General features: G+C 39.9%; 4 protein-coding genes and 6 non-coding genes across 14 annotated transcripts; 5 read left to right on the forward strand and 5 right to left on the reverse strand.

Annotated features, from left to right (window-relative positions):
- Nucleotides 1-203: 203 nt before the first annotated feature.
- Nucleotides 204-1029, reverse strand: LOC108595136 (trypsin epsilon). Its single transcript, XM_017980299.1, has one exon. The coding sequence runs from the start codon at nt 1026-1028 to the stop codon at nt 258-260; it is 771 nt and encodes a 256-aa protein (XP_017835788.1). The 5' UTR covers nt 1029; the 3' UTR covers nt 204-257.
- An 840-nt stretch (nt 1030-1869) lies between these two features.
- Nucleotides 1870-5552, forward strand: LOC108597724 (transmembrane protein 53). Of its 4 annotated transcripts, XM_017984415.2 has the most exons (5): nt 1870-1978; nt 2282-2423; nt 2522-2682; nt 4272-4553; nt 4616-5552. In XM_017984415.2, exons 2-5 carry the CDS (start codon nt 2306-2308, stop codon nt 5204-5206), a joined length of 1152 nt encoding a protein of 383 aa, XP_017839904.1. In that variant the 5' UTR covers nt 1870-1978; nt 2282-2305; the 3' UTR covers nt 5207-5552. The 4 variants fall into 4 exon arrangements, with proteins under 4 accessions (XP_017839904.1, XP_017839906.1, XP_017839905.1 ...); XM_017984417.2 differs by lacking the exons at nt 2282-2423; nt 2522-2682 and having other exon boundaries at nt 1878-1978; XM_017984416.1 differs by lacking the exons at nt 1870-1978; nt 2282-2423; nt 2522-2682 and adding an exon at nt 3694-3786.
- Nucleotides 5553-5610: 58 nt separating this feature from the next.
- Nucleotides 5611-5692, reverse strand: Trnas-uga. The gene has a single exon. It is a non-coding gene; the product is annotated as a tRNA-Ser (tRNA).
- A 383-nt stretch (nt 5693-6075) lies between these two features.
- Nucleotides 6076-6157, forward strand: Trnas-uga. Its single transcript has one exon. It is a non-coding gene; the product is annotated as a tRNA-Ser (tRNA).
- A 739-nt stretch (nt 6158-6896) lies between these two features.
- Trnae-cuc lies at nt 6897-6968 on the forward strand. The gene has a single exon. It is a non-coding gene; the product is annotated as a tRNA-Glu (tRNA).
- A 227-nt stretch (nt 6969-7195) lies between these two features.
- On the reverse strand, nt 7196-8802 carry LOC108595485 (rRNA 2'-O-methyltransferase fibrillarin). Its single transcript, XM_017980736.2, is given in 4 exon segments — nt 7196-7885; nt 8147-8420; nt 8422-8572; nt 8706-8802. Coding segments are annotated over 4 exon segments (1020 nt in total). The 5' UTR covers nt 8719-8802; the 3' UTR covers nt 7196-7303.
- A 510-nt stretch (nt 8803-9312) lies between these two features.
- LOC108597625 (serine/arginine repetitive matrix protein 1) lies at nt 9313-13538 on the forward strand. 2 transcript variants are annotated; one of them, XM_017984268.1, is made up of 7 exons: nt 9313-9416; nt 10100-10327; nt 10466-11136; nt 11538-11632; nt 11694-12048; nt 12371-12823; nt 12883-13538. In XM_017984268.1, exons 2-7 carry the CDS (start codon nt 10252-10254, stop codon nt 13018-13020), a joined length of 1788 nt encoding a protein of 595 aa, XP_017839757.1. In that variant the 5' UTR covers nt 9313-9416; nt 10100-10251; the 3' UTR covers nt 13021-13538. The 2 variants fall into 2 exon arrangements, with proteins under 2 accessions (XP_017839757.1, XP_017839758.1); XM_017984269.2 differs by lacking the exon at nt 10100-10327 and having other exon boundaries at nt 9314-9416.
- A 2589-nt stretch (nt 13539-16127) lies between these two features.
- On the reverse strand, nt 16128-16200 carry Trnar-acg. The gene has a single exon. It is a non-coding gene; the product is annotated as a tRNA-Arg (tRNA).
- A 1153-nt stretch (nt 16201-17353) lies between these two features.
- On the forward strand, nt 17354-17426 carry Trnar-acg. Its single transcript has one exon. It is a non-coding gene; the product is annotated as a tRNA-Arg (tRNA).
- A 2261-nt stretch (nt 17427-19687) lies between these two features.
- Nucleotides 19688-19760, reverse strand: Trnar-acg. Its single transcript has one exon. It is a non-coding gene; the product is annotated as a tRNA-Arg (tRNA).
- Between the last annotated feature and the right edge of the window lie 1802 nt (nt 19761-21562).

The following is a 21562-nucleotide window of genomic DNA, read 5'->3' on the forward strand; positions in this document are numbered from 1 at the left end:
AAAAATTAAAATTTTATCAATACATCAAGACCAACGCCAAGCATAACCAACACAAATTAAAAAATTTCAAATAATGGTTTTCTCCGTTTGAATCAAATTACGTTTTTTAAGTATCGATATTCTACATTATTAATATTTTATTTCTTGAATTTAGATTTTGAGCTGGTGGTATGATACAATTTTTGATTTAAACAAGAGGTAAGTTTTTTGTCTATTGCAATTTATTCAAGTATGTATCTAAAATATTGTTTTATAGCTTAGATATCGCGAGCGGTGCTCACGATCCAAGAGTGGAAGTGAGCGACATCGGCGTAGACACCGGGATATCTGGTGTCGGCGCAGCCATAGCCCCAAGAGACAACACCAACGAGACGGCTGCCAGAGACCAATGGGCCGCCGGAATCACCCTGGCAAGCATCCTTATGGGGAGAGTAAGCGCAGATCATGGTATCCTTGATCTTGCTGCCATAGCTGTATGTCCTGGAAGCGCACTCCGCACGAAGGACAATGCTCAACTTAACGGCCAACAGATGATCGGGAATGGAGCTGCTACCAGACTCGGTGGTGCCCCAGCCAGAGCAGATAGCCTCAGCGCCCTCATGGGGATTGGTATCGGCAATGGTGATGGCGCGAGTGCCGGAACGGAAAGTCAAGGAGGACTCGATGCGGATGATGGCAATATCGTTGATCATGGTCTTGGAATTGTAACCCTCGTGGTTTCTGAAGGACAGAACCTTGTGCACAGTACCGCCGGTGCGCCAGTAGGTGGTGCCCACACGGACCTTCAGTTGGCTGGCCTTAACGGATTGCAGACAGTGAGCAGCAGTGATGATGATGTCGTGGGAGTAGATGGAACCGCCGCAGAAATGAGCTCCATTGCGCTGGAGAGACACCTGGTAGGGATGCTCCTCGATGGTGGCCTCATATCCTCCAACAATGCGACCATCCAGCTGCGGTACAAGACCCTCAGGAACGGTGCCGGCGAAAGTGCAGGCGGCAATTGAAAGAACAACCAAAATTCTCAACATATTGAAGTGTTGTGGTTTGCAGCTTGGCACACGCTAGCTTTTATAGGTGCCTGTAATTTGAACATAGATAGGCGTACGACGCCCTATCTTAGCTATCGAGCTGTCCATCTTTCAAATGTTGCCCACTTAACAGCATGACTTTGGCAAAATTGTAACACATTGGCAAATAATTAATATAAAGGTAAAAGAACTTGGTGGCAATGAAATCGAAGAGTGCCAGTTCTGCAGATAACATGTCCTATGTCGTCGTAATATGCGTCATCTTATCTGTTACTGATATAGACAAATTAATCAACCTCTTTGACGCTTAAAATTTTAAATCTTAAACTTTTAGCGCCTTTTAAACTCGGAAGTATAATGGACGATACTCGCTAAGGTATTGCTCAATAATTGAATGTGTATCATCTAAATCATTTGCTCTATTTAGAAATTAAACACCATTGCACTTTTATACTTGTAACTACTCTGTTTTTAACAATTTATTTTTGTTTACATTTAATATGTTTTACATTTAATGTAAAACTATAATTAACCTTAAGTTTATGGCGTATTTTATTTTGCTATTGAGATTTGAATGTTTGCTATAGATACATACATACATGTTCTTAATATAATAAAACAATTTTAAACTCCTTTAAAATTGCAACATTTTTAAATAGACGTTAACAGCACTGCACGCATGCTTAACAGTCACCATTAACATAATTTAGCGGGAAAAAGCATAATTGACATATCTGACAACTCGAACATCGCTGCTCGCTGTTGTTGCTCTGCTCGCACTTTTTAGAATAAGACTAAAGCAGACAGAAAAAAGCGATGAAAAAAGAGAAACAACAACAGTAACAGTTGTTTTTGATTGCCATTGTGTGTAGTAGGTGCGTTTTGCAGTGACGGGAAAAAAGTAAACAAATCGTGCAAGTGGCTAACAATTAAATAAAAAACGAGAACCCGTAAGTGATACGCAATTCAAAAGCACAAAATACAGCGCAACATAGTATAGTATAACTTCATAATTTGGCAAATGCACACAATACCACAATCACACGCATACATACCATACATATTGCATCAATTTAATTTATATTAAACTCGTCTGCAGCAGACAGGCGGCTGTGCAGTCCAAAGTTCAGTTTTTGTGCAATGTCTGTGGCGCTGGTACATCTGTATGTGTGTGTGTGTATGTGTATGTGTGTGTGCGTGGGGTAGTATGCAGCTTACATACAAATCATAATCAAGCTAATATTATTTGAAAGGTGCCGTTTCCTCACGTTTCAACAATGGCTTCGCATTTCTTTCGTACTGCATTTTACGCAACTGCAGCTAGAAAATCAATAAGTCTACCGTTCACTGCCGGCCGCACGGCGGCAACTCTTGCTGTTGGCCTTTCCTTTGGTGGTAACTTAATCAATATTATAAAAGCATAAAACAAAGGACCGTATTATTCATCTATGTTTGTATTTTATTATTTATAACAACAACGACAAAAACAACAGCGCAAAATAATCGCAGCTCTGCTGTAGCATATGAGACCGTCTATGCGGATAGCTTCAATCCCCTCTCACCTAACGCCAAGGGATTGCTTCAGCGTCCATTAACTGAATATCGGCCGCTGCACCGCAATTTTTCAAGTCTGCAAACGCAGCTGATAAATCATGTAAGCATACACATAAATACAAACTTACATACTTATTATTTATTTATATCACTGACATTTGGCTTTTGTGTCTAACGCTTTATTTGTATGCATGTATGTAAATTTTGTGCACGCTTTTGTTTTAATTACCAGCCAATAAAATTTACGCGTTGGCTTTTCACTGCAAGGCCTATTAAATTTAAATTACTAACATACTTGCTTTACATGTTTACATCCTGTTAAATGAACTGTGTCTCAATACAAAGTATTGTGTACTTTGGACTCTGAAAGTGATTAAACATTTTTGCGTCTGAATGATTTGCCTATACATACACATATATATATTTTATGTATGCATATAATTAAAATATACCGACTCTATATAGTAATAATCCTTATGACTTGTAATTAGCTGATGCTCATTTACCGCTTGAATTATTTTAAATAATGACTATTGAATTTTGTACTTTGGTTTTGATTTCACTTTTGTAAATAATTAAAACGTTGCTTAAGTTTTACTAGATTTACTGTATCTAACTTTTCCCATAGCATGTTACCTTTTTACTCAAGCTATGCTTATTAATAACAATTGTACATATATGAAATTTTTTTCAAACAATTGAAAACGTTATGCTAAAATTATGTCAGGTGGCAACCTTTATCACGCAATCTAACGGCAGCTTTTAGTATAATACAATATGTCATCATAAATGGGCGCTCAATGCCGAGCTTTTATTCCAAAAATAAATGATTCCAAGAGTAGAGCGTGCAATTCTCTTTGCAAAAAATTTCCAAGCTCTATGAGCAGTTCAATTCCCGTGCCCCAATGTAATTTAATCCGCCACAGCATGCCATTCAACGAGATCCCACTTTGTCCGTGTGTCCGTGTGTGTGCGTTTGTAAGTTTAGTTTCTTCCAGATTCATATAGTTGACTATTGGAAGATGTAGATGGCCCCCAGTAGTTTTGTTTTCCAAGCTCAGTCGATCAGAGCTTTTCCACCTGCACTCAACTCAAAGTTAGATAATATATTCTTTTTAAATTAACAATGGAATTTATAATAGAAACTGCTTTATTGGTTTTATTATTAATTATATTGCTACAGCTGTATAAGCGCAAGAAACGTGTAAGTTTTTCCACACCAAAAGTCTAACTCTCAACCATTTATCAAGCTAGTAGCAAAGCAATATAGCTGTGATAACGTTCTAGTCTACACGCTATGTCAGTCGGCTCTTCCCGAGACGGCTTATCTAAATTGCAAATTTCTTATCGATATAGATTATAAATACAAAGTCGAAGTGCGCTCTCTAGGATTATGGTTAAGCATAGTAGAAGTAACTATTTAGTTTGTTAGCAGCGAACGCGTTTGATAGTCAGCAGTTCTTACATCACTTTAAACAGCTGTGTAAGACGTAAATTCTAAAATAAAATTGTTTACTTTGTTTTTATCTGCTTTAGTACAGATTAAAACTGTTACCAGTTGCAAATACAAGTTGCAGACGGATCAGGCCATATGCATTAAAAGCTGTGTATCTTATCGGCCTAAAGATTAAATCTACAGCTATAACAAATCTTTGAAAAGTAATAATAATTTATATTCTTCACTTTTAGAGCGCCATGGCACCTTTGAAGAACCGACGCTTCATATCCTCCAAGGATATTACCAAGAATATGACGCTCTATACGAATAACAAGGCCAACATCGAAGTGGATCCCAAGACATTGGCCTTCAAGAAGCCCACGGGCAATCCGCTGGTGCTGATGATGGCCTGGCTCATGGCCAAGCAGAAGCACTTGAAGAAATATGCCGAAATTTATACCGAAATGGGCTTTGATGTTATGGTCGTTCACATAACACCTTGGCAGCTACTTTGGCCCGCCAAGGGCACTCAGGTATTTTAATTTATTATTGCTATTGTTGTTTTTATAAACATTATTCGCTTTTGCACGTGCAGGTGGTTGCGGCTGAAACGTTAAAATTTCTGGAGAACAATCAACAATATGCACCGATTATAATGCACGGCTTCTCCGTTGGCGCCTATCAGATGGGCGAGATAATGTTGCAAATGTCACGTGATATGGAGCGCTATAGCAGCATATTGGATCGTTTTGTTTGCCAGATTTGGGATAGCGCTGCAGACATTACCGAAATACCCGTCGGTGTGCCCAAGTCCATATTTCCCAAGAACGAACGCATGCAGAGCGCTCTACGCAACTACACGCTGTATCACCTGAAGACATTCCACAATCAGGCCACCATACATTATATGCGCTCCAGTCAGATGTTCCACTCGACGCTGCTGAAGGCGCCAGCGCTGTTCTTTGTCTCCGAGAACGATCCCATTGGCCCGCCATCGTCCAATCAAACCGTGCGCGAGAATTGGGAGCGCGCCAACATTAAGGTCACTTTCAAGTGCTGGCAACGCTCGCAGCATGCTGCTCACTTGATTAAGCATCGGGATGAGTATCTGGACACGCTTTTCCAGCACCTGGAGAGCTGTGGTATCTTTGAGGCTGTTGGCATGCCCAAGCGTGCCAAGTTGTAAGCAGGCGATCTGATCATTGTGGGTGATATACAATTCGACTTGGATTTCATGATTTTACCTAGCTCATAAGATTTAAGGATTAAACATTTTTTGTTCCCTATGTGTACCAATGTGTGTGTGCCACCATTATTTAACAAATTTATATAAAAAAAAAACTAGACACCAACAAATTTTCGTAGACTTACAATTAGATTTGATTTTCATGACTCTCTGGAACAAACAAAAAGCGTGCCGCAAGCAAAGCAACGATATTTATAAGCATATGTGTGTATTGTTAAATATAAAAACCGGCACTACTAATTCAGCTATATAAAGTATGATTCAATTAAAGCCAATCAACCATCAATTGTGTTTTATTGCTTTGTTGCAAAAAATTTAAAAAGCAAAAGTAAAAATATAATACCCGCTGCGGACAGGATTCGAACCTGTGCGGGTAGAACCCAATGGATTTCAAGTCCATCTCCTTAACCACTCGGACACCGCAGCAATGAAGCAATCGTTGCCAAATTGCCAACAACTCTGTAGGCGCTCTCTCGCTCTCATTGTTTTGCATTGCGCAGGTCGCGGTACACAGGGTTGCTTTGAGCTGAGCGAATCTTCTATACGAGCGTGACGTCACACTTTCACTTTCAATGTTTATTTAATTCAATTACAGCGCTTATAAAATCACTTTTAGAATTTAAGCAATTTAATTAATAGCCGAGTAAAAAAAACAGTAGGCAACGCTTCAACAATTGTTTGCCTGAGTTTGTGACGAAGTTTCTGCGCCATGTAAGTTCTTAATGTTATGTTCTTTCAATGCTTACTCTCTGAGCGCAAGAGAGTGAGCTCTATGTTTATATAAACGTTTTGGCAGCGTCTTTCTCATTGCTGCGGTGTCCGAGTGGTTAAGGAGATGGACTTGAAATCCATTGGGTTCTACCCGCACAGGTTCGAATCCTGTCCGCAGCGGGTTTTATTTTACTTTTTATTTTTTTAATGTAACTTATTTAAAAGAGTTTTATAGTTTTAAACTGCTATACAATGCATAAAAAATATTCAAAGCTTTTGTTTTCGTATAATAATGTAGTAAGCAAGAAGGATAAATTTGTTATTGTTATTGTTATTGAGCTATCAAAGTTGGCCACTTGCAAAATGTATAGAATTTTATTGAATGGCATATTAAAATTGGCTCACGGTTTAAAGAACTAATTTTAAAAAATACATTGAAAATTTGTATAATGTGAGAAGAACACATGCGCCAAACTATGTTGTTATCATTTAAACGAAAAATTGACAAATAATTTTAATGAATAGACTAATTTGCACTTATGAATTTGCTTGTCCATAGCTATAGGCTTAGGTTGTTGCCAAGATTAAAACATGTTTCGTCATACGATTTTTTTCACGTTGATCGCGTTTGCTGAGAAATAAACACGTGTGATATTAACTAAATTCCCATATCTTCACAAATATTTAATCTCATTGTCAGCGCATAGAAATGTTTCTCCAAATGCCTATGCAGATGACGCTTAGTTATAAAATATAGACTATAGAGGAATATTAGGAATATTTTTTAAGCAATATTATTTAAATGTTTATTTTTCAAACAAATTTATTGTATGAATGACTTTGGCCATATAGAATGTAAATTGATAGAGCAGATGGTAGAGTGCTGATAAATTATTAACTTGGCGGACTTCCAACTATCTCCCATATTGTCTAGTGGTTAGGATATCCGGCTCTCACCCGGAAGGCCCGGGTTCAATTCCCGGTATGGGAAGGCAATGATGAAATGTCAAATTTTTTTATTTATTAATTTAAACTATTTTTGCTTGTCAATATTTACGTACAAGTATTTATTTATATATTATTCTTCAATGAAATTTATGTATGTACACACTTTTTGTTTTTGGGATTTTTGTATATTTTTTTGTATTTTGTACGTCTGTTACAAAAAATAGTTTGCATTTTGTTTGATTTATAATTAAAACTATGGTTTTGTATGTTTATAAATTTAAAAAGAAACTTAATACAATACGACTGCATTAATAGAAGTATTATATATATCTATATAGCTTATAACCTAACCACAATTGCGAGTCAACAATTCAGTGCTCATTGCTTTGGCGGAGGACGATAGACACCCACGACGACAGCGTGGTCACGCTCGTATGGCTCCAGCGTCAGCTGTTCCTGTGGTTTCAGTTTATCAGCCTGCATCTTTTTAACTTCAGCAGCGAATACAGCTTCAGGTTGGGCAGTAGAATCAATGCAGGAGGCCTTAATGGAGATGACAAAGTGTCCGCCATTCTTAAGGAAATGTTGCGCATTCAATGCGACAATACGGCCTTGATCGGGTTGTGCAACATCAGCGAAAATCGTATCCACCATGCCGACCAGCATGCGATACTTGTGTGGATGGCGAGCGTCCTCAATAATAGGTATAATGTTGGTACGTTTTTTGGCCACATTGATCAGATCACGGCCCGAACGATGTGAGAACTCAACAGCGTAAACCAGACCCTCTGGACCAACAACGTCTGAAACATGGGAGACAGTTGTGCCGGACGCACCGCCTAAGTACAGCACCTTGGAGCCAGGTGGCATGTGTATTTTCTCAACGCCACCAAGTATAGCAGCGGCAAGCTTGGAGCGGAAAGGATTCCACACACGGTACTCAATCTTCTCGCCACCAGTCTGCAAAAGGAATAGAGTTTTGTTTACTTTTTACAAAGCACATTTCAAAAATTCAAAGTAAAGTGTAGCTGCCTCAGTTGTGCATAGTTCTAAGCGCAGCGTGCCACCAACCACACTGCTTAATGTGCACCTGAAGTGCACACAGCTGGTCAGCCAGCACGCTTGCTCTTGGCCACATTTTGCCAGGTTCTGTACCCCTGCACAACCTCATCATAGGCAATTAAACTTTGAGCAATTATTTTTTTTTTTTCTAATACACACCTCAACAGAAATGCGCTTCTCGCCGTAGACCTCAGAGCCGGGCACGAAGTTGCGAGTGACTAGCGCGTCCTCCTTGCCGCGTGCAATGAATACACCTTCATGACGATGTGGCTCAATGGTGACTGTTTTGCCGCCTTTGAAACCGCCAGCACCACCGCCACGGCCGCCTCCACCACGTCCGCCACCGCGACCTCCGAAACCTCCACGGCCACCTCCACGATCTCCGCCTCCACGACCGCGTCCACCGAAGCCTCCACGGCCACCACCGCGACTCTCCGCCGCCACGACCGCGACCACCGAATCCTCCACGGCCTCCGCCACCACCGAATCCACCGCCTCCACGATCTCCGCCGCCGCCGCGTCCACGGAATCCACCACCGCCACCACGATCTCCACCTCTACCGCCGCCACCACGTGGACTGAAGCCTATAAAATTTAAATATTTTAAGTTTTTTCACACAGCCTCATTGATTTCATAGGTTAAAACAGCATTACTTTGTTAAATTGCATTTTTTAATAAAGACTCATTTGTTTATTAATTTGTTTGTATACAACATACCTGGTTTGCCCATTTTAATTAATTTTTTTTTTGTTTTTAATAGATATTTTCAGCAGAGTCTTCAATCGACGCACGAGGCTATGAAAACACGCTCAAAAAGAAACCACGTGTGTGTGCGCCCACTCGATATACCGTAAAAATGCTCGATTAGCGGATAGCAACTCTGCTTATACGGTCACACTGCCGTGAAAGAGTGGTGCTAAATATTTTTTGAAAAAAAGTCAGCAACAAGTTAAAAAAAAAAAAAGAGAAAAGGTGCACAACAATTTGTTTGTTTATTATTATATTTTTAATACCGACATCTTCGACTTTTACATGGGCCTCTTTTCTCTTTTCGTAAGTCACCATAGCGACTATTTGCTTTCAACGTTTGTTAGGAAATTTATATGAATTGTAAAATGATTTGACACAATATGAATCTTCAAAAGAAAATATTTTCATACATTATCATATACATAGTTGAAATAATTTAAGTTCGCTGACATTTTATTCGACTGAAGCAGCTAGAAATGGCCAATCTATTCAGAAAAATGCCGAACTTGGCAGCACTATCTTACAATCGAGCAACAGTAATCGACAAGTCATCGAGCAAATTTTATCAGCACAATATGGCCGCCGTATGAAAATTGTGAAAGAAGAAAATTTAACGCCGTGTTTGCAAATTAAAAAGGCAACAAAAACTATAAAGCGTGCACGCAAAAACGTAAAAATGTAAGCAAAAATTAGTTTAGTGCCTGTTGATAACGTTTTGATTAGCTTAACACACATCTTTTGCCTGTTGTCGTCGTTTTCGTTGTCGGTTCGGTTACGGGTCTCAATTTTGCTTTGCCTGCTGACAAAGCAAAAACAGAATTGAAGAAAAAAAAGTGCACCCATACATACATACATATGATATGTATATATGTGTGCGTGCGTGTGTTAGTTTGGAAAATGTTGCCGGCGTGCGTGCGTGCGTGTTGTAATACAAAGAAAATAAAAATGCATTTGATTGACGAGTCTTATGCTATGCAATTTATTGGCCAAACGCGTCGCGGAATGGGATGAAAACAAAAGAAAACAAGTAACAAGGCCGAGACAATACACAGACATGTTACGTTTTGGACGGCAGTCGCGACGCGACGCGACGCGTGCGCATGAAACGCTTCAACGTGAGAGTGTGGGGGTGAACAGCGTAATGTAACGTAGCGCTTAACGTAAATAAATGCTGCCGAGCGAGCGCGCGCGCGTTATCTAATTCTTTGAAACTGTTTTTATTTATATACATATAATAGCTCATTGCTCCACATTGATGCTAGCACTGTTGTTAATTGATGTTGTTTAATAATATTGTACGCCATATATCTAATGCCTCTCTTTCTCATGTTTTTTTATAATCAATTGTAATATATTTGCAGCTTTTTGTGTGTGTGTGTTTGTGAGTGTGTATACAAAAATAATATTAAAGTTTAACATAAGCTAAAGTGTTTTGCACGCGCGAGTAAATAACGTTTTAGCACAAAAGATACGCGTGCGCGTAGTTGCGCGCTTACGTGGCGTAGAACGCGGTATGGCATCGCGCAGACGGCCAGACTTAAATCCGAAACTGCACATGGATAGACAGCCGACAGCTGCACGCATAACAGGTACCTAATTGGTATAAACAAACAGAAATCTATCAACAAAGAGGACAGATCAAACACTAGCGCCAACATACCATAACTCCTAAGAAATTTTGTATTAAATGCACATAGTATATGTTTTATTTGTTATAAACCTTGCAGATCCGTCGTTACCAGCTGGCAAGCGTCGCGAAATCGACAACGTTATGAAAAAGGCACGGGCCAATACCACCAACGATTACTGGGATAAGAAACTCATTGAGGCGGAGGAGAAGGATCCGAATCGTTGGCGTCACACTGGCTACAAAAAAATGTACATACAAGGCGAAAGCAGCTCTGGCGACAGCGACCGCGAGCCAAACTATTCACGTTACCCAGCCGGCGGTGGGTCCAACAACAATAGCTCTGCCCCACTACCACCGCCTCCAGCATCCTCGTCGCGTTACGGCCGCTCTCGTTCGCCACACTCGCGTAGTCGTTCGCGCTTGCGCAAGTCTCCGCCGCTGTCGCCGCCAGCGCATCCACATTCACGTCGGCCAGCTATGTTGCCGCCCTCGCCCCATCATGCTGGACCACCATCGTCAATGCGTGGCCGGCCACGTTCTCCGCCAATGCCATCGCGTGGCATGCCGCGTTCCCCAAACAGTCACAGCGATATGATGCGTCGTCATGGCAATGGTCATGGACGCCCGCGTTCGCCACCCGAGCCAGCTGCCGGCTCATCTTCATCGCAACAGCTGGGCCGCAAGCCGTCCTCCAGCATGGACAAACGTGGTATGGGACCATCGCATATACTACCGCGTTCCAAGCGTCCACCCTCGCCGCCGCCAAGAGTAAGTGAATCAACCAACTCCTTAAGACAACTATTATATTTTTTTTTCAACATATTAACACAATATAATTTAGACGATTCGGATATCAATCTGGTTTTGAAACCCTTTGTTTGCAACACCTTTCGTTTAATTGTTTTATTTTGCAAGAATATTTTGTTAATAACTTTAGAGAAAGATGGATGAATATTAATATTGTAATAGGAATTGGTATATAGGAATTTACTAGTATTAGAACAAAATGTATTAAATTTCTTGCAGAAAGAAAGAAACTTTGTGGGTTGTATTCAGATTGACGAAATACTAACATATAGATAAGCTTATGAATAGGCTGCAAAACAATATTTCAGCAAAATCAAAGTTTATTGCGAATTAAATAATATTTGTACATATTTTTCCATTAGCACTCGGTACGTTCGCGTTCCAATAGCTCTATGAGCAGCAGCACTGATGATTCCTGCTCTCTTTGCTCGCCCAGCCATCGCCATCATAGATCTCGGTAAGTTAAGAGCATTTAATAGCTATGCGGCTTAAATTAATTATTTTGTCTCTTCTCAAAGTAACTCTCGTGGTCCGCGTTCGCCGCCACCAAAACCGCGTGGGCATTATCGAGGCCCCGGTGCACCACAACCACCGCCAGATTCTCATGGTCGCATGCATGGTCGTCCAACGACACCGCCGCCGCCGGTTCGTGGCGGTGGTGGCAGTGGTGCTGCTGTCGATAAATATCGCGAAGGTAAAATGCGTCACATAAGTCACGAGACGGATGCGCATATGAAAGCCGGTCGCGCGCCGCGTCATTCGCCTCCACCAGAGGATCCGCGTCTCAAGCATCGTCCACCAGAGCCACCAGAGCCAGCCGCAGCGGCACCAGCAGCCGCACCGCAGCCCAAGAAGAAAAAGAAGGAGAAAGAGGTAAGATAGTTAACCATCGGATTAGCGGTAACTTATTAAGGCTTACTTTAGCGGTAAGGTAAAGGGCTACAAATTCTAAACCGACATAATGATTTTCCTAAACTTAGTCTTACAATTAGAAAAACGCACAAGACTTTAGGAATAATTCAGGAATAACAGTATAGCGAGGATAGAAAGTTGTAGAAAGAAGAGAAGCCATAGTTTTTTCTTTGGTTATACAGTTTAAAAAGACTTATCAGTTTTAATATTGAGTTTTTAGTTTTGTTTCTCAAATATTATTTAAAATTGATGTAATATTTAATTTTACAATACAATTTTTCAGCTGCGAGCGCGTGTTAAAATTGAAGGTGAGAAGCGCAAGAAGAGTGCAACGGCGACAACAAGTGGCAGTGGGAATAACGGCAATTCATCATCGGACTCTGATGATTCGGATGATAGCGATGATTCGCCACCAACAATACTGCCATCATTTTCGGCATCTACGCGTTTAACGCTATCGGAGCGTTTCGGCAAAATGGCGCAATGGAGCATCGATCGTAGCAATATGGAGAATATGCGCATCACAAAAGATTCGGCGGGCGGTGCACTGAAAGTGATGATTGAGGAGGGTATGGAGTCGCCTCCGCGTCGTTATTCGTATTCACCGGCACCGGCTGGTCATTTTCCGGAAGAGTTGGCAACCACAGCACCGTCGGGTATGCTGTCGTGGGACGATGTGCGCGTACGTTACGAATACTACAAGAGTCGCGGCTACTTGAGAGATTTGGATCTCAAGGTAATTAACACAAGGGATTACATTTGATCAATAAGTTAATAGTTTCTTCTTCTCGCCAGGACTACATAAAATGGGAGGAATGGTGGTATAAATATCAGGAGTGGTTAAAACAGGAACGCTATTACGAGTACTGGGATCGCAGTCAGCAGATGCGACGACGCCGTAAGAAGCTGCCAGTTACTCAGCGATTAAACTGATACTGTCCCTCCCCACCCTCCACCACACCACCCATAACGTAAATTCATTAACTCATTTGGTTTTCTTTTCTCTCTAACCTACTTATTCTTCTTCTCTCATTCATTTTGTACGTTTCACCCCTCGTGTTTTTAACTCTTAATCATCTCACAATATCCATCTCTCAGACTTGCATAACTATTATCATTTCGATTTTATACATTTAGAATGTATGAAAAGGCATTTTGCCCACAACTTTTGTATTGAATTACTAATTTACATATATTTATGTATGTGTATGTAATAAGCGCAATCATTTCACGTCGCCCACTGTGACGTCTAATGAAAGATGCGCCAGTATGATATATATTTATCTAAAATAATGGTTAATATCAAAGTTTTATCCAACTGACACATTTGTCAGTTATGTTGTATATGTATGTGCGTGTTACTTTTTTTCAGGCAACCCACAGACATTTGTAAACACACTAAATAATATACATATAGCTACAGAAATCAAATAAAATGATTTATAAGAAAAACAAACAAAAATGAATTGAGTTTTTAATGAGCATGGCCAACAACCAACAGCATTTGTATGTATGGTAAGCGGGTGTGTGTCTAGACTAAATTATTTGTTTGAACGTTGTAAGTATGAGCGCTAGGTGGCGCTGTGAGTTTATGGGCACACTTGGCAAATTCATACTCGAATTCAGTTTTATTTTAGCTATGCTATCATATTTTTAAATAAAAAAAAATCAAATATATTATTAATGCTGTAACTTTTACGCAAATTTGAACTTAAACATGCCATAGCACTGTTAATCTTAACAGTTGACACACAGCAAGGTCACCATTTACATAAATTTACATGTGTAAGTAAATGCTTTTGGATGTGGTTTCAATGCTTTATGGCGAATCTGTCGGGATTGTCAATGTCGTCTCGGTGCAACGTTTTGACGGCATATAAATTGAAAAATTCACATATTAAGAAGATGTAATTATATAACATATATTCAGTTTGCACAAACCAAAGAAGCTGTAACCCCAACTGACTTTGGTGCGTAGCCGACAAGCGGAAGACTGAAGGTGACACCTATCCGATGGGTGGGTGGGTTTGTTGGTTGGGTGTCATGATTTCCGTTGCACAAATTAACACTGTTGGACTGGCAACTAATAATCTGATTAAAGCGCTGGCTTGGCATATCACTTAATGTATATTATGTAGCAGATATGTTTGCATTTAAATTTATTACACTTTAAACGTAATAGAGCGCATTGGCGTTTTATTTAACACTTGTGGCACTTTCCTTTCAAGTACTGTTATATTTAACACTTATGCACTCTAATTGCCTTTGGCACTTGGTGTCTAACCTCAATCTGAAGCGCTTGCCATCATCAACAGCCCTCCTCCTGTAGGGCGTGACTATGTCTAAGCAACAGCAGCAAAGAACGGTTAACGGTGTTAAGCAGCAGGCTTAAAGCCACATTATCAAGCCAACTGTTTTGCCCCACAGCGCAGTGCCACGCCCACACAAAGGGAGCACGAAGAACTTGAGTAAAAGTCACGTCTAATTACTCACACACACACACGTACATTGAAGGAGCGTTTTGACCTGGTTGCCCTCAGCTTCGCCTTGGAACTGCATTGGGTCGCTTATATTTTGCTAAATTGGTTTTAAAAGCTAAAGTGACTGGCTGGTTGGCTGGCTGGCTGGCGGGTGTGAGGGGAAGCACGTGAGCAATTATTACGGTTAGGTAGCAGAATAAGTGTGAGCATTATACGAAGTACAGACAAATATATGACAAATTGTCAGCACAACAAACGCAACGCCCTCTGGCGTTTACAAGCAAACAATAGATACACTGCCTCATGTATGTGTGCGTATGTGCAAAAAAAATTAAAAACAATTAAACACGAATGCAAGAAATCAAGCGGAAGTGTAAAAAGCGAAGCCGTCGGGGCTGCAGGCAGCGGCAGCAGCAGCAGCAGTCGATAGTTATCATTAAGAAGCTCCATTTGAGCCGACCAATCACGCACAAAGCTTGGCGGGTAACGGTACAAGCGGCGGCTGGAGAGGTGAAAGACTTGTGAATTAACAATTCCTTTCAATTAAGTGCGCAACCGAAAAAAAGGCGTTCAAAGAGAGAGACTCGGCGTCCAACGATATTTTCGTTTCAATAAAAATCAGGCAACTGCCGATCCAGGGCTGCAGCATAAAGCGCTCAAAGCTTGACTCACATTGCTGTAGAAATTGTGGCCTGGAATTTACCAAAATCAAATGCTGCTTAAAAATATTTTATAGCTAAACTAAAAGTTACTACCATTCAACATCAATAGAGAAATATGTACTTGTATTTTTAGTTTGGTCTGTAGTTGATTTGATTCTGTTTAAATAAAAAGCTTATGCAGCATAGAATTAAAAATTTTTGAACATGTTTTTAGATTTCTTAGATTCTTTTAAGAATCTCTTATTCGAAATTATAGAAGAGGATACCCTTTTATTTTTATTAGCATATAAAATTCAATGCAAACAAGCGAAAACAATTAAAACTCTGAATTTTTGGCTGTGCTGCAGCCCTGGTAGCCAGCGACTGCAGTTCCACAAAGTAAGCTTAATGAAAATGTTGCATATGTAGTGGCGTTGCAACTACATACATAAATAAGCACAGTCAACCACGGAGACAGAAAGAGATAACGGGCGTGTTACTGCCTTTTTGGACTCGACTTCACTTTTGGGGGGTGGGGCCCGCTGGCGTGTGGGGACCTCTAAAAATCAGCAGCAGCAGCAGCAACTGTAACAAGTTTCGTGTTTCTCTTTGCAGTTCTCTTTATTTATTTCCCTTTTTTCTTTTTTTTTTTTTTTGTTGGCTTTTTGTGTTTCGTTTCAGTCAATCAGTTTTGCATGAGCGATTTCTTTACTCGTTTGCGCCAAACTCTACAATTTACTTACTCTGTGCTACGTGTCCCTGGGGGGGCGACCGAGGGTTAGGGAACAAGTAAAAAGTTTGCGGATCGCTTGATTTAGTCGCTGCAGTTTCAAATGCAGTTATAACTAGTAGCGTGTGCTAACAATTGGCAGAGAGTAAGACTAGCAATAAATAAAAATAAATAAAAAAAGTAGATACTCGATCCTGCCAGGAGTCGAACCTGGAATCTTCTGATCCGTAGTCAGACGCGTTATCCATTGCGCCACAGGACCGCTTGATTATTGGTAGTCAAATCGACACCGTAACCAATTTAACAATAAGATATATGGTCAAGAGCTGGTTTATTTTTGTTTAAACAAAAACTATTTGGTAGCAGCTAAAACAGTAGCTAACTAATTTGACTTCAAATTCAATCAAAAGCTGTTGAGTAAGCAAATATTCATTTTCTTAAACAATTAAGTCGCACAGCTTTAGTTACAGAAATCTCTAACAACTTTCTTTCAATCACAACTGCTGCTAATTTCAATCAAATATCGATCGAACAATTAGCTACTATTTGTGGCTAAGCAATAACCACTCTTTGTAATTAAAACCTCAAACAATCAAACTGTATCCGTTACAATGGGCGAGTGGAGTGGTGGGGGGCAAGTGGAAAAAACTTTAGTCACACACGTAAAGATTTTCACACGCACTTTGTGCTAGAGAAAATTTTGTTACGGTCAATTGTTCAACTTGCTTTTGTTGCTGTTGCTGTTGCTGTTTTTGTTGATGTGTGGCAGAGAGTTGAAGCCAACGACGTGATATTTGCTTAATTCTAGCCCCAAGGTTTGGTTTGCACGAATAATTATTTGAGCATTTGAGGCTAAAGTTTTGGCCCACCACACAAGCTTAATCGATGCAATTGAGGGTGTCTGCAGACCAAAACAATTACAATCCAAATCAAACGCAACAAAACGGAAACAACAGGCACACACAACGTATACGTAACGGATATCAGGTAGCCAGATACATTAGCCTGGCATGCCAATTGTAATTAGTTGGCCAGCAACAACTTAAAATAGTCAGCATTGCTATTGAGTATTTACTGTAGTCAGCTCATCTTCTTCAGCCAACCAGTTATCAAGTGCCACTGTAAAGTGAAGGGCGCTCCATCTCTTTCTATCAACATTGGTATGCATATGTTTTATATATATATCTGTTATCTATTTTTGTCTGCCACGCGCTTTGTTTATTTTGTCAAAGCAATAGGCAGAGTTTGTTGCTGACCTCGCATTTTATTCACTCACACTTGCGTCTCAAGTTTCGTTCATTGTTGTTGTTGCTGCTGTCGCTTCTGTTGCTATAAATAGCTTTGTTCTCTGTGTTACGCTTGCTCGCACATTCGCTTGTAGCTTAGACTGCGCTATGGGCCGCTGGGTTTTCAACGGTCCTGTGGCGCAATGGATAACGCGTCTGACTACGGATCAGAAGATTCCAGGTTCGACTCCTGGCAGGATCGAAACAATTTTTTATTTATTTTTATTTTTAAAATAAAGCTTTATATGCATAAAGATATTTGCAGCTAGACGCTACAGAAAGGCAAATTAATATGAATTTTTGCTTAACAATAGTTTGAAAACCAAAGGTAAGATAATCGAAAATAATCAAAAATTAATATGAAATAGACTAAAACATACATAAATATATAATTTTCTGAACTAAAAATATTATTTTTTAACTAATGTGTGGTAATTTTAGATTGTTTCTGCTTTTGTTTTTAATCGTAATAATAAATGAATTTACGAAAACAGAAAATAATCGTAGCCTGATTGATTGCTAATTTTTTTTCTAATTAATTATTAAATAAATTGGTGCAGCTTTTATGATATAATTATATATTAAATTATTGCATAATCTTTGGCTATAAAAAATATTTTTTGTTAATATGTAAACTACAAAATAATCGTTGGTAGCAGCGAAATCTGAGCCAAATTTAATTCTGACTAATATTAGAATTGAGTTTATCCAAAAATTATTTATAGACTATCAAATTTAATACTCGGTTTAATTTTAAATATAATATATGCATGTGCCGCTTGTTTATCGCTGTTTAAAAACTTTACTTTTATTTTCATTTAATGACGTTAAACATTAAACCCGCAGCTACAAATGTTGACTGAAAATTATTTCATTATGATATGGCAGCGCTTTTAAAACTCTCTACGCTACCCTTCACCCCTCTCCAGCATAACAAGTTACCCTCTCTGCAGCAGCAGCAGCAGCTTGCAGCTGAAAATGTCAACACGCTGAGCAGCGCTCCCATTTCCTGCACTGTTAACATGGCCTAGAGCTATGTCAGATAACGGTTTACTTTCTTAATCTTTATACATAATTTTTGCAACCTCATGTCATCACAAGAAGATGGCGGAGGGGGGTGGGGACGCTGTTATGCCCGCGGGCTAAAGTAAGTTGAATATGTTGTGCATGTTTGTAATGAAGGTAAAGAAAGTATTTTAATAGCAACAGAGAGTTTGTGCGTAGTTTAACTCTAACAAGCTCGCTAGAAATTATAAATTTTTGCAAACACAAAAAATACCTGGCGTATGCGTAATGTACATAGCCGTGGCACAAAAGTTTTCAATGAACTTTTGTGTTACTTACACTTTGGCTCAGGATGAAGTCAAGCATGGATGACGCCGCCGCCGCCGCCGCACTTGACCGTAGTCAACAACAAAAACCGCAATTGACTGTGGCAGAGTGGGTGTTGGGGTGGTCGCATCTCTTGAGTAGCGCTTTCAATTACCAACTTAGCGCTGATTACTTATTCTACAACGCAAAATCCTGGCATGCGCAAAGCTTGGCGGCGCCACCGCCTCATCATGCCTAATCCCCCAGCTGCTGCTGCTGCTGCTGCTGCTGGGGTCAGACCACAAGGCATATTAGTCAAAGCGAATTGCTGCTGCTACTGCTCTTAAGGAGTTGGCTTCATCTTATACTTCAGTCGCACTTTCACTAGCATTCGCCAGCGCCGTCGTCTTAGCATTTGCCTTTGCCTTTGCCACTTAATCTCGCCTCTTTGGTATGCACGGACTGTATTCAAATGAATTCTGATTGAATTCATTGAAGCTCATCAGCAAGAAGCGATTTTTTCTGATCTAAGACACACACACACACACCGATACACACACACACATATACAGTAAGCGTCAAAGTATGCAGCACATCCCTCAGACATTTATTCTCAGTAATGGAAAAAATGTGTTCAGCAATTTCGCTCATTTTTATACATAAATTTTGCCACACGCTCGCGCGCGCTCTGTCTTGCTCTCTCTCTCGCTCTCTCTGTGTGTGTGTGTATGCTAAAAAAGTAAAGTAAATAAAGGATAATGCAGCAAGGATATAAATTACATAAAGCAGCTACGAGCATGACTAACTGTGGCAGCCACTCACGCTCACGCTGGACGGGCAGCGTAGCTGTCCAGGACTTAAAGCAAACGCTGGCGCGCACAGGAAACAGGAAGTATTTTTAACGATTGCTAAATTTTGACGTTGGCCTCCACAATGCGCATTACTTGCGCCCAAAACGCAGCAGCGGCAGCAGCAGCGTCTAATATTCTTTTGTTATTGATGGAAATGCAAATTGGATTTATTTTTTGCTTGCCAGCATTTTGCTTTTGGCAACGCTTGTGCGTTAAATTGATGGAAAATTATGAAAAAGCTGCCAAGCAGTTGCGTTAATCAAACGCCAAAATTGCAAAAATATAAAAAAAGTTATTTACTCGATCCTGCCAGGAGTCGAACCTGGAATCTTCTGATCCGTAGTCAGACGCGTTATCCATTGCGCCACAGGACCGCTTGTATATCTAGCGTTATTTAAAAGCTTTTAAACGCTTTGTTAATTTATGCGCTGAATTTTAAATTTAAGTTTATTCACAATTTATTTTTCGACAATAAAACGCTTTATGCAAATATCAAGCGCAGACGGCCGCTTCAGCTTGTCCACAGCAGCAGCTGAAACTTTAATAATTTGCAATCATCAATGCAATTGTTGCCATTGTTCAATTGCCACGCCCCACACGGCGACGCGCGCCCCCCACGCTGAACATTTTCTAAAAGCGTCTACGGGGCATTGGTTGCATGCACTTTACTTCAAAGTAATTAACGACGATCCAAAACAGACGCCAATTTACATAGCTGCGGCGCTGCCACCCACCACGCCCACTCAGGGTACGCCCTATTACTCAAGTCGTTGCAATACTCACACACACACACACACAAACAAAAACTTGCAGCTTGCAAACAAAACCTCTTGAATTTTAATTAAACGTTTTTATGCAAGATTCCGAAGCGCTTTGCGTTTTCGTTCATTTTTCCTATTTTAGACTTCAGTTTGGTGTGGACGTCATCCACTTGATTGTTGTTGTTGTTGTTGCTGTTAACTGCATTTGAATTTTTGCCTTTTGCATTCTCAGCCATATAACTGTGAATATTTTTCTGGCAGCTGCAACAAGCGCAAGAAAATGAAAAGAAAATGAAGCGGCAGTCTAAGAAAATGCCAGCCAGCCAGCCCTTTATATTGGTGTTAAGAGTGTGTGTGTGTGTGTGTGGGTGGGTGGTAGACTGGCACCCCATTGACTGCACTCTGTAATTCAATTATCGACTCTTGGCAGTAAAAAGTGTTAATTATTAGTTTCCTTTCTGCTGCGTTGAAGATGTCGCTTTTGGGAATTCTCTGCTTGCTAATGAAGATGCTTGTTGTTGGGTCCTGCTGCTTGCAGTTGGAAGCAAGGATAAAGAAAAATATGCATTATAATTAAGCACTTTTGGCATGGATGACAGTCACAGCGCCCAGGCCAAGTCACTTGATCTTTGCTGCGGCAGCAGCTGCTGCTGCGCGCACTTGAGGCGAGGCGCCTCGAATTGATAATTGATATTAATTTTAATCATATTTTTGCTGCATATTAGCCTGAATGCAAAGTGCAAGGAAATCAAGTCAAGCTAATTAACTTGGCTGACAAGTTAAACTGCAGGCAGGCAGCAGCGAGTAAAAGGGCAACGAGAGCAGAGCAGAGAGAGAGAGAAAAAGATAAGAAGGTGAGCGCAGAAAATATATTTAAATTAGCTTAGGGCTATAGCTGAAACATTTAATTATGCTTGTACCTAAATAAGAGCAGTGAGTGTTGTTCTTTAAAATTCTATGGAAATATATTAAGGGGTTTGAGTAGTGCGAAGATAATACTTGATATCTTATAAGTTACTTATTTATAAATCCATAAGCATTTAAGACTAATTAGAATTTCAGCTTGTTTTTCCAAATGCTTACCAGAAATATCTAGATAAGGATATGGGTATAATTTTTTTTATTTATATTCCAGGCAATGCGCTTAAATTAAAAAAAAAATGCAGCCTAATAAAATTATACAATTTTTTCTTTTGAATATTAATTTATTTATAATTTTCTTTGCTTACGAGCACTTAAGAACTGCGTTATGTAAAATCGTTACTTTTCAAATATTTTAGGCTTCAGTTTATTTTATTTACTTTAGACCCAACAGCGCATGATTTGGGATTTTCAATACCGAACAGGGTCGAAATAAAAGCCACAAGATTGATTGAATGAATGAGTGAGTTTGATGTCTATTGATAAAGTGTTCA

This window comes from Drosophila busckii, chromosome 2R (assembly GCF_011750605.1).
Source record: "Drosophila busckii strain San Diego stock center, stock number 13000-0081.31 chromosome 2R, ASM1175060v1, whole genome shotgun sequence".
Lineage (NCBI taxonomy): Eukaryota > Metazoa > Arthropoda > Insecta > Diptera > Drosophilidae > Drosophila > Drosophila busckii.

Coding starts and splice junctions, on each gene's coding strand:
- LOC108595136 (XM_017980299.1), bottom strand. CDS start 1,028: ATGTTGAGAATTTTGGTTGTTCTTTCAATTGCCGCCTGCACTTTCGCC.
- LOC108597724 (XM_017984415.2), top strand. CDS start 2,306: ATGGCTTCGCATTTCTTTCGTACTGCATTTTACGCAACTGCAGCTAGA. Junction 2,683..4,271: donor AAACGCAGCTGATAAATCAT/GTAAGCATACAC, acceptor CTTCACTTTTAG/AGCGCCATGGCACCTTTGAA. Junction 4,554..4,615: donor GGCCCGCCAAGGGCACTCAG/GTATTTTAATTT, acceptor TTGCACGTGCAG/GTGGTTGCGGCTGAAACGTT.
- LOC108597625 (XM_017984268.1), top strand. CDS start 10,252: ATGGCATCGCGCAGACGGCCAGACTTAAATCCGAAACTGCACATGGAT. Junction 10,328..10,465: donor GACAGCTGCACGCATAACAG/GTACCTAATTGG, acceptor TAAACCTTGCAG/ATCCGTCGTTACCAGCTGGC. Junction 12,824..12,882: donor TGAGAGATTTGGATCTCAAG/GTAATTAACACA, acceptor TCTTCTCGCCAG/GACTACATAAAATGGGAGGA.